The sequence below is a fragment of the Aptenodytes forsteri genome, unplaced genomic scaffold, assembly GCF_000699145.1.
Source record: "Aptenodytes forsteri isolate BGI_AS27 unplaced genomic scaffold, ASM69914v1 Scaffold6, whole genome shotgun sequence".
Classification (NCBI taxonomy): domain Eukaryota; kingdom Metazoa; phylum Chordata; class Aves; order Sphenisciformes; family Spheniscidae; genus Aptenodytes; species Aptenodytes forsteri.
Genome location: NW_008795709.1, coordinates 902,594 through 914,382, shown reverse-complemented (window position 1 = coordinate 914,382; position 11,789 = coordinate 902,594). Strand labels below are relative to the sequence as shown.

The following is an 11,789-nucleotide window of genomic DNA, read 5'->3' as shown; positions in this document are numbered from 1 at the left end:
GCGGTGCCGGCGTATCGGGTCTTGGAGGTGCAGTTACTGTGTCACAAGCGGATCGCAAGGTGGTAGCAGCAGGGCCCGCTTTAAATACCATCTTCTGAGTGCTGTAAGGCATCTACAGCTTGCTGATGGCTGGCGGCACCTTCTGAGCACGCATTTATCACACACCAAAAACCCCCAAAACAGTGTTTGTCTTCGCAGCACGGCTGTTGTCCCTTTGACACGTTTGGCTGTGGTAAGATTCCCACACAATGCAAGCAAATCAGAAACCGTTAGCTTTCACATAAACAGCAAGGGCTGCACCAATTTTGCGAAGTATGTTTTGAAGGGTTATTCTGGTCCAAAGGACGCTTTCTCTTCCAGTGGAGAAACGTGAAACTTTGACGGTGTGCCTGGAACACAGCATTTTATTCCTGCTGCAACTGAAAGTTACAGCCTGTACAAGCTTTCCCTGTTCTCTGGTGAGGTTCAGGTTTCTCTCTGCACAACTGATCACCTAAGTGAAGTTATGCAGACAGGGGCAGAAGTATGCTGCTGATTCTTTAGAGACACAAACACAAACCTTGAAGAAACATGGCAAACTCCAGGCTTCTCCTCAGTGTTGTTAGTAGGAATCAAGGACTGACTGATGCACATATCTTTTTATCTGAGTGTAAGCCAACACACTGGTTAAGCGAAGCCTGATATAATTTTTAATGCCATGATGCGACGAGAATGCATTTCTAAAGAATGCAGGAAACAATGAAATAAATTGGCCTCCAAAATTAAAAAAAAAACACCAACTTTTTTTTCTAAACCTTGAGGTATTTTTGTGAATAGTTGAAAATACCAAAGAAAATGTTATGTTTCAGTAAAAGAAAATGTATTGGCTCCTTTAAACATCTGAACCTTAATCTTTTATGATAATACTCTTCTTCCTAAAGCAGCAATATAAATGGCATCTGCTTCACTAGTTTGGTGTTTGTAGGGATGTTCTCAGCTGTTGGACAGCAGACAGAGAACTAAAATCTTGGCAATGTTATTATGTTCACCTTTAGAAGGAACGCTGTACTTGATATATTTGTTTGATGTTTTTCCATAGCTCTCTTATCTCGTATAGCTATCTGGGTACTTATACTGCTGAAGTATTCTGCCATAGAAATGTGATTTCATCACTGAAATATTATTTGTGCCACTTCATTTGTACAAGGCCAGATAATTACTTACAGAAACTGTCAAGCAATTCATACTGTAAAGGTGACCTTTTTCTCTTGTCCATATAAAGGTTATGGATGTGAGAATTGCAATTACTTTTTAGATGATATGGAGAAGCTTTATTCTGTGGAGTATGTTCAGAGAGCAGTAGCTCTCTAGTTGAAATGATGATTTCTCTATTACCAGATTACTAATGTTTATGCTAATGTGCTACTAACATTGCTCTGGGGAGCCACCTTTCCCAGCATGCAAGTGACTAGCTGACAAAGAATATATAATTTATTATGCCACCTGTCTGCTGGAGATTTATCAAACTACCTGAGAAGTAATTGATATTTATGATGATTTTGTGATTTTCATGAGGTACCAAATTAGGGTTCATCCAGCATGCAAGTTTGCCTCATTAATTCTCTAAGATTTCTCATGTAAGGAAAAATTAAGTTTCAGACCATTACATTTATTTTTTACGGCATTGTTTTCTGTATATAATGAAGACACTTTGCCATACAGTCCCCTCCGTATATATTGTCAATTAGTCTCAGTTCTCCAGTATTGCAGCACAACTTTGCCATTACTCTGTAGATATACTTACAACCTCATTTACAATTTTTTTACAATTACACTTTAATATTTGTTAAAAGAGTAAATTAAAAGTTCTTAATTCTTGTCTTTTTAGATGTTTATGCGGTTTAATGTCATCTGTATTTAAATTGCATTTCCCTTCTCTTTCCTTTTCAGTCTTGCTCCATGGGTACCAGTTGTGGGTCTGGAAATTCATGCACAGATCAGTTCCAACTCAAAGCTTTTCTCTGGTTCCCAAGTCCAGTTTGCAGCAGCTCCTAACTCTTTGGTATCTTTCTTTGATGCTTCTTTACCAGGAACTTTACCAGTAAGTTATGCTTCGACTTAATTATATATATCAGAATTAATGTCAGACAACTTTGAGTATGTTTCTAATATTTTGTTCTTCCCAAGATTTGACTGGGGAACTACTTTTACATATTGTTCTATTTTCCTGTTGTTTGATAACATGAGATGCCTAGTACTGTTTCTTTTCAGTTTAGTCACTCTCTAGTTATCACTACAGATACTTGATATCCTCTGCAAAGGAAAAAAATAAGGAGTGTCTCTTCAACATACTGAATGAATCGCGGTATTTCTCTGAGGCCAGAGTGGGTGTATTTGGTTAGTATGCCACACAGGAAATTCTTTAAATATGAGAGATAATTAAAATCCTATCAGAAAAGAACATCTTAGATTTCCGAGTGGCCATTTGATGTTACTTTGCCATATGTTTGTTTCTGTAGCTGTCATTTGCCATTTGGAATGACTCACTATGGAGGTACGTTGCTTCCTAAGTAGAAAGTCTCTGATTTAGGAAAGTGTCAACTATTCCTATTTCCAGAGCAAAACAATTATTTAAAAAAAAATTAGTGAGACATTGTGGACTAATAAGTCGGAATAGCTAGCTAGCACTTAGCAATGAGATTTATTAGTGACAACGTAATAAATTTTTTGAAGTCACAACTTAATTATAAGTTTGTGATGGCTATGACTACTGCTGTAGAATTCTCTGGGGATCTTAAGTTTAATATAAAAATAATAGTTAAAAAAGTATAACATAAGCTCTTACTATACAGTGAAAATAAATATTGAATAGACAGCATTGCCTCATGCAACAAGCATGCAGAGACTAATAGGGTCAAATTATTTAATGCAAAACTGTTTCACTGAGTATATTTATTAGAGTGGAGGTTTGAATTCCAGTTGCAGATATATTTTTTAATCTATTGGAAGCTTTTCATCACCATAATACAGCCTTAAATAATATTCTGAAATTGAGAATTAACTTATGGCTGGATTTCTAGGGTCTCGATATATGCCGTGTGATCCTTAAAAAGAGAAGTGAGTTAAAGTATTCATTCTGTATTTGCAAAGGTGTTGAAACCTAAGGAAGTGAAGTTTCGATGCTGATAAAATTTGGACTTCACTCTGGTCTCAGTGGCAACTCAGGGCTGAGTTTCAGATCTAACTATATGGAAATTTTGAAAACATTCCAGAGAGAATGGGAATCTTAACGCAATCGTTTGGTTTTAGAAGAATCTAGTTAGACTTAAACATGGAAAATGAGTTCCTTTCATTTGGGGCAGGGCTAGGTTAGGGAGTTAATAGTCACAAAATTTAAAATGGTTCAAGATTTTGGTTTTAGACCTTCTACTTAACGTTCTGTTAATGCATAGAAATCCTGATAAATTGTCTAATGCTTATCTTCAGTCAAGTAGAAAAACTGTTCTTGAATGAACAAAACGAGTATTTATGAAGAGTTTCATTTTTATGTATGTTACTATTTATCTGGGGTTTTTTTTTGGCTTTTTCCTCTGTTAAAGTGCTTTACAAATGAGGCTTGATATGACCTTTGTGAGAAAACCCCAGTACATGTGGGCTTTGGCAGAGAATATAACTGCACCTGAGAAGCAAAAAGCAGGATGGTTAGGTTAATTTAAAAGTAGTGATGCAATGTTAGCTTCTACCAGCTGCTTTTATCTATATAAAGAGAAGAAAGATTTTTCTCACTGTAGTACTGGTAAAAATAGAGTTGAAAGTGAATGTTACAAAATACATGTTCTTGCATGTTAGAATGTGATACAAAATCCAGTCAGTAGTCATAGCTTTGTTTTCCTGTTGTACTTGCTGCACAGGAATTAATGTTAGAGACCAATGTTTGTTGTGGAATCAAACAGTTGGGCTTATTTTCTTGAAATAATTATATGTGTTTGTATATGGCAATGGTATCTGAAGTAGAATTGGATTTTGGTGGATTTTTAAAGACAGAAGGTAGTTTTTGAAAATTTCCAAGTATATGTAAAAAAACCAACCAAAACATTTTAACAAATGTTAAGATTATTGCCTAATAAGTCTCTTTAGAAGGTAAATATTTGACCTTTCCTTTTGACTCTCTTTTGTTGAGAAATTAAAAAAATAGGAGCAAAGTTTTAATACAGTAGTTGTGCTGTCTGTAGCAGAGAATAACTGCTGCTATGAACGGAGAACTATAGGGGCAGTTTTCAATGTCACAGGGATTTACATTTACGGTGGGACCATGAGATGGTTGTGATAGACAACCATGCTAGTATTTGCTGCTTCACAATGAGACCGGAAAGAATGGTGCTAAAGGGAGCTTTTCTGGTTGCTGTACATTTGTGGGTCACTAATGAGTGTGGGTGTGAGCCTTTGCTGTGCTCTGCACAGGAGAGGGGAATCGAGAAGAATGTGTTTAGCCATCCTCCATCTTTCCTCTTTATATTTTCTTCCTGTACTGTAATACAGCTTATTTTATGCTTCTGCTGCAAGTAGACCTTAGGAGGACCATCACAGTGTTAGTGTCATGGCCATTTCACTATGCTGCTCTCATAATGTGCCTCTGAGAGACAGCTACAGGCAGGAACAGCTATGCAGGTGCACTCCTGTTTAGCATGAGACAGAAAAAATGATGTGGCAAAGCTTTCATTAAAAAAAGTAGATTTAGAAGTAGTGAGACTGGACAGCGCATCCCATGCTACTCTGCACACTTTTTGTGCCCTTTGGTGATGGAGCCCCGCGCCACTAGACCAGAGAGCATCTTACTCAAATTACTGTAAGGATCTCCTTTCTTGGGGACTACATACATTACATTTCATGTAATGAAATGTGCAAAGGCCTGGTTTTTTTACCTGGTGAATGGACTTGGCAATGATGTTAGCTTGGTGTCTTTAGAGGACCTGTTATAAAGAAAGTTTTACACTACACGTGGTGGCATATAGTGCGTCATACCTGCAGATTGATGTAAAATTCTTCTGAGGATCCATAAAGGTGGTTGCACTCCCAGTCTGATTTATCCTCTTTGAAAATTCTGAGAATCTTTATAAAGGTTTATAAAGATAAGGCTAGGCTCACAGAAGGAGAATCCATGATTATCTATTCTCATGATTGAGGTGGCTGACTAAAGGTTAATTATAGCTCAGCCACAGAAATAAGATGGCAGATCTAGTAGCTAAAGGCTGAAACCTTTTTGTCTGTGCTTACAGTCTTTGTTGCTAATCACACGAAAAGATGCACATTGTACATTTGTATCCTGCATGACTAAAGTGAAAGCCTGATCCTATTTCTTTGTCGGCAAGTGTACTAAGAAATAATCTAGGATTGACATAACCAAGGTTTAAATTAATAGGATTTGAATGAATGTTAGCCCTACAGTCTTAAGTGTTTTGAAATTTTTGGCACCTTCTCATGTGTTTGAATTTCATTCTTTTCACAGTGTGAACAGCATCTGCTGTGTCTTTTTTTAAGATAGAGTTTTTGGAAACACTTGGTCATGATCAAGCTCTCTTTCTAATGAAGAAAAGATAAATATCTTCTGATGTCAAGAAATAGAGTAAGATCTGTGTTGAACATTGCTGTAGAATATCATGTGAGATGCATGATTTTTTCTGAATATACATTTTTTTTCCTGCTCCACTGGACATCCTTGAGGGCTTGATAACTCACTCATTGCTGCTGTCCTGTACTGAGATTTTCATATCCTCTTGTTTTAAGCTCCTTTAGTTTTCCCTCTGTAAATACTGTTAGGAGGAAGCTTTTGGGTCCTACTGTATCTTCTCTCACCTGTATAATGACAGTCACTCAACCAGATACGCCTTTTCATGGAAGAAAGCAGGGATACAACAGCTATTAGCCCTTGTTCCTTCTGGTATTGCACCACTGGCAACTTAAACTCCAAACTCTGACTTCTCCAAACTCTCACTTCTCCAAAGCTGAGAAATGTCACTGCAACACTGCGCAGTACCAGAAAGCACGTGTATCGTGCTGTTGCCTTCCCCACCCTGCAGTGCTGCCCTGTTGAGATGGCTGCCCAAGGATGTGACAGGGTTAATACCCAGTTTGGGGATGTAGAGGGTGCTTTAGTTCCCCTCCCTATATTGACACTGCATCCATCCTTGGCAGTAGCAGATACCCAGTGCTTTTCCAGATGTGTTGGGTGGTAGACATCAGACTTTATGATGAATTTTAGATGTTATTAATATACAGAATTTACCTGATGCATTTGCTTTCAAAGGCACTGAGAGGTTTGTGTGAGATTTTGGTGGATCTGTCTGTCAGCTCTACATATTGGAACAGAAACAGCATTTGAGACCAGAATTTATACTTTGCAGCTTGCAACTAGATTTTTTGATATCCTGTGCCTGTTAAATCTGGTAATTGCAACAGCTGCTTTACCAACTTGTGATTTCAGTTTTGTTTTGACATTCCTGCTGGCATGCATATGAATTTACTCCCTTCTTGTACTACTTCGCTTTGAAAAAATACTGCTTCTTAGCTTGACTTTTTATAACTACATTTTTAATTGCGTGCACCTTTCTTGGGGAACTGGACAATCTTCTGATCTTTGTATGCATGTTGATTTAGCTTCCATTATATACATTTTCTTCTTTTCTTTGAAACCACGTGATGCCTGGGTTGTTGTATCCATGAGCTCTCCTCTAAAAATAAATTGGTGGCAGTACCTGAAGGAAAAAGTTAGTTCATGCTTGCTTTAAACCGTTTACTTATGTCTAGGTTCACTTTAACTGCTTGTTACTTCTTTCAGTAAAACTGTAATAATTGTACTTAGGGGAAAAAAGGAGATATTTTCTTAGAAATTGATGGTACCTTTCTGTTGCAGTCCTTTCTTCCCTGATAATATTTGGGTTTGCGACATCATTGTATCATCAGTGGCTAACAGTGTTTTTTGCTCACACAGTCCCAGCTTGCTGGACTTGCAGTCCAGTAAGCCTTTAAAAAGAAAATACCACATAATTTAGAAAAAAACTAGGGGAGTGAAATATGCTTTCAAACCATTGCTCGCTGAGAATGCATTTGCAGTTCACAGACCCTTAAATTTCTGAGTGCATGATGGATTAAAGCCTGCCTACATAATTTCAAGCTGTTAATCAGTTCAATGCTGCTGTACTGGTCAGGAGAGGTCTTTGAAAGATGAGGGAGGCCTGCTTCAGGCGACTTTCAGGGCTGGGTTATGGTGGGGGTTGTTCCTCATTCTATTTCTTTCTCTTTCATAGGATCATTCACAGCCCCAGGGTTACCTGTGGAAATAATCTCCTTCACTGGGGTCTGAGAAGTGTTCTACTTCCTCAGTTACTGCAGTTGCTTAGCTCAACTTTATTTCATACTTAACTGTAGATGCCATTTTTCTGGAGATGCCTTTGCTTTTGTGCTTTGAAGTATTTGGTGACATTTGTTACTCTTCTCTCAAGCTTTGAAGGAGTCCCCTGTAAGGTTTTCTCTTGCTTTTTGCTATGTCTTGTTCATTTGTGAAAAGCTCTGACACTCATTCTGGGTGTTTTAATCTTTTTGTCAAGGCTAACAATTCCCGTAGGGCTTTGTTTCCTTAGCACCTCAGTAATTGTGCTACCTGTTGAGCTCTCTTTTTGTTGTTCTTGTTGGCTTCCCTCTTCATCCTTAACAGGTCCCTCTGGCTGATGTAAACTTACCAGTTAGAATGCCACTGAGTTGATAAAACATCTTGCTATCACCTATTTCAGTAGATCCTTCAATGCATCAGTGATGTTATCTATGTATTTTCTCTTAATCTCCTTTTGTGTTGGTTTTTTTATTGATTTACCTTTTGCTTTATACAGATATTTTTCTATTTCTTAGTGGGGAGCAGGAATTTGCAGTATCTTGTTTCCTTTCTTTCACACAGTTCTGTTACTGCAGTTATTGTGCCATCTTTGATACTTTTGGACAGCACAACCATTACATGACAACTAGACAGATCGGTGTCCCCTCTTTCTGGATTCAGTCTGAAATGGCTGCTGAAACACACATTAGCTTTTTGCAGTAGTTTTTCTCAGTGGGCTGGGAATTTCTTTACTTTAAGTTCGAACTGTGAGTGGACTTTTTGGGACAAATTTCTACTACTTCTGTTACCAGTCACTTCATTTACTCTGGCATCCTTAAGTGTTTGATTTAATTTTCTCTCAGTATGTAGACAAACAGTCTGGTTCCAGGTGACTCCCTTTGAGGAAATCCAAGGTAGTATATTGTATATACGTGTATGAAAGCAGTGCTCTGTTAAGCAAAAGTTTCTGTAACAATCATGGTTCTACCAATCTCTTAGCATTTTAACTTTGCAAACTGACATCTTGCTTCTTCGTTCTTCTTAACAATTTTTTCTTTGAAGATATCTTTCATTGAAAGGTATTTAGGAAACATTGTCCAACAGTAATGACAGATAGTTGTAGACTGGATCTTTGTTCTCTTCATGGTTAGCTGTCTCGTGTGTAATGTTGCATAACTGTCAGGTTTATGTATTTTGTTTGAAACTTCCCTTGGTGCAATTAGGCTGTAATTGGTTCCTGAGGTAAAATTAATTTCTTTCTTTGTGTTCTCTCTGATTATCAGCCACCTTACCACCTTAAATATATGATGACTGTGTATTCGATTTTGAGAGGATTCTGCAACTGGTGTTTATTAGTTACATGTGCAGATTTTGCCACTGTTTTCTATATAGAAATGCTAGTTTTGCAATTTCACTGCCAAGTTCAGCCAAATTTGCCTCAAAAAATTTTAGGTTTGTAGAGGTTTTTGTGAAAATATTAGCAAGCACATGAAGAGGAAATTAGCGATTGAGTCTCTTCTCCCCACTGATCTCAGCTTTGTTTGGGCTGCTGCTATTCAGATATTTGTGACGCTTTATACTCAATTTGGGATGTTTGATGAAATGGGGAGATGATGGGGGAATCACGAGAGAGTGTTGAGGTCACTGCTTAGGTAAAACAAACTAGGGCAATTATTTATAGGAAATTAGTCTTCGTTGGTTCTGCTGTTCCAGAACAACTTTGTTAAAAACAACAGAATTTTAGTTTGCTTTCTTAATAGCTTTTTGCAAAGGTTGTTGCATTATGTTGCCTATTGTTTTCCTGAATTAGTATATCCTTGTCTCTATGTGTGATAGACCACTTCTGGTTTACTCTCAATTTGTATGTTGTGCTCTCTTAAGAGATCTAGGTCAGGCTGGAGGGAAAGATGGCTACCTCTTTAGGAAGCAAATAAGCATGTTTCAGGACACAGCAAATGGAGGAAAAAGGGGTGAAGGAGTCAGAGGAAAGGGCTGGGGGGTTTTAGTGTGTGTTTAGTGTGGGCTCTCCGACACACAAAGATTGCAAGAAGGAGCAGAGGACAGATAGCCAAGACAGAAATGATAGAAAATGACATTCAGTGTGTATTGAAGGTCAGAATTTGTTACAACTCAGAAACCACAGAGCTGGCCCTCACCAAACCTACAAGCAGAGGACCATCTGCAGGGATAAACAGGGCAGGGGTTGGTTTATGAACTCTATTCTGTCCTAAGTGCTCTCAATTTTCTCTATTTAACAAGTTAAACAATCTAGGTTATATTGAAGAAGGCAGATGTTATTGATATTTAAAAGCCTTTTTTAGCCTTTTTTTGTGGAGCTCAGTGTAGGAAGAAAGGTCTGAGAAGGTCCACCTCAAAGCCCTGGTTGACTTTGACTTTGATCGCATTCTGTAACTTAGGTTTTAGCCGTTGCTCAGTCCCCTACCTCCAGAAGTAATGAAGTGTTTTCACTGGATCTTCCTGTATTTAACTTGTTCTGGATCAGATATCATTAGCAATGGTTTAAATTTCAACTGGCATAAGAGAGGGAGCATCCTTATGACAGGTCAAAAAAAGCCATGTGGCAGGTGCAGAAGACTGTGCTGTCGACAGGGAAGGCATGGATGTTAGAGAGATACTGGACTTCTTGATGGGAACACCATAGAAACACAGTGTTTGATTATGGATATCATGAACCATTGTATCGCCATTGCGTTGTTCTGTCTTCCCTTTGGGTGCTCCTGCTTGGAACTGGTTCTGCATGGTAGAAGTTTATTTGGTTTTAGCTGCTGGTGATGGGATCTGAGACATGAAGATCACTGGTTTGGGGCAATGCCAGTGGATTGGCTGCTTCTCTACCACCCCAGAAAACAGATTTATTCCATTGAGACCATTGAGCACTTTGCCCACACAGTGGTCTGAATAGATTTTTCCTTCTGTGTTTTTTTTTTAGCAGCCCCTGTCTCAAAGGGCTGAGAAACCCAGAAGTCAGTCAGTATTTAAATAGCTTTGTATCTGATTATACCTTTCCGTTTTTCTTACTCCCAGGGGTCAGCATTTCTCCCTACTACTGCTGAAATCTCTGGTCATCACTGACACTGAAAGATGCTTCCCCCAATTCTAAGCCTTGTGATATGAGCTCTCAGACTAGCTTTTCAGCTTCGAGAGAGTGTGCCCTCTTATTTGAGTACACATAAAGTAATGTGTTTGGGAGCTGGGTACTTCTTAAAATGTCAGAGTTGCCTGGCTTTAAGATATGACTTGAATGAGTATGTGCTGCATCACCACAAGCCAACTTTGCCACCAGACAAGGTTAGGAACAGTATGTTTTGTATAGCAGCATATATCTTCGGTAGCAGACTGCAGAAAGATAAAGTTACAAAATATATTAAAGTATATTTAATGTCCCCCCTACCACCCCCAGATCTTCCTTTGCTGCTTCAGCTTCTCAGTTGCCATTTTCTTCTCTTTTCTTAAGCTGGAATCTCTTTCTATTAAGCTAAGATCTTAATTTAAAATGTCTGGTGCTTCCTCCCCTACTCTCTTGCCCCTTTCCTTAGGGATAAGAACATAATGCTCATATTAGGGCAGGAAATATGCTGTGAAGTAGATGCTGGACTGAAATGCAGAAGACCCTAAACTGAAGCTGGCCTTCTTTTTAAATTTCACCTGCAGTTAGAGACCTGTTTTTGGAACGTGGGCTCTTTGCAGACCAAACAAATGACAAGACTTAGGTTGGCTTGTTTTTTAAATTTTTACTGTATGCTTAGAGGGATGGGGTCTGATTGTAGACCTATTGAAATAAGTGGGTCATTTGGGAAATGGTTAGCTCTTCATTTATTGTAGTGTACATTCTGTACACACATAGCTACAAGACAGTTACACCCTTCTGTGTGTGTGGGAGGATGCCAAGGAAGAACGCTGCGTTGAAGTACTCATCTGCAGTGTGAGACTGAACAGTCGCAATTACATTTGGACTAAGTAGATAGGAGAGTAGGTTTTTTTGACGTTTAACTTACGATTGTACTTCCAAGAACCATATATTGGAGCAAGTTGGTACTTTTAATACAGCAAGAATAGTAAGACTAAATATATCCAATAGTGGAAGCAAATAAAAATCGGAGTGATAAGAAATGGGAGTACTAGGAAATATGATTAGGTATATCTGTTGAGGTTTCTAAAGATTACTGCCTGGTTTACAGAGAGCTGGCTAAGTACATTGCACTACTTCCCTCTTCCAGCTGTTATTCTGAATGAAAAGGAGCTAAAATTAAATGTTTCTTAGATAAACAGTCCTGTAGTAATCTGATTAATGCTGATTTCTTCATGATTCAAGGCCAAGTGCCGGGTCCTGCACTTCGGCCACAACACCCCCATGCAGCGCTACAGGCTTGGGGAAGAGTGGCTGGAAAGCTGCCTGTCGGAAAAGGACCTGGGGGTGTTGGTC

The 11,789-nt window shown here is 38.5% G+C and overlaps 1 protein-coding gene across 1 annotated transcript in view; it reads left to right on the top strand.

Moving 5' to 3' along the window:
• GATB (glutamyl-tRNA amidotransferase subunit B) overlaps positions 1-11,789 on the top strand; it is a 46,024-nt gene that overhangs the window by 227 nt on the left and 34,008 nt on the right. Inside the window, exons 2-3 of the mRNA XM_009283351.1 lie at positions 1,262-1,322; positions 1,930-2,080. Coding sequence (XP_009281626.1) covers positions 1,262-1,322; positions 1,930-2,080 — 212 coding nt within the window. The remainder of the gene's footprint in view (positions 1-1,261; positions 1,323-1,929; positions 2,081-11,789) is intronic.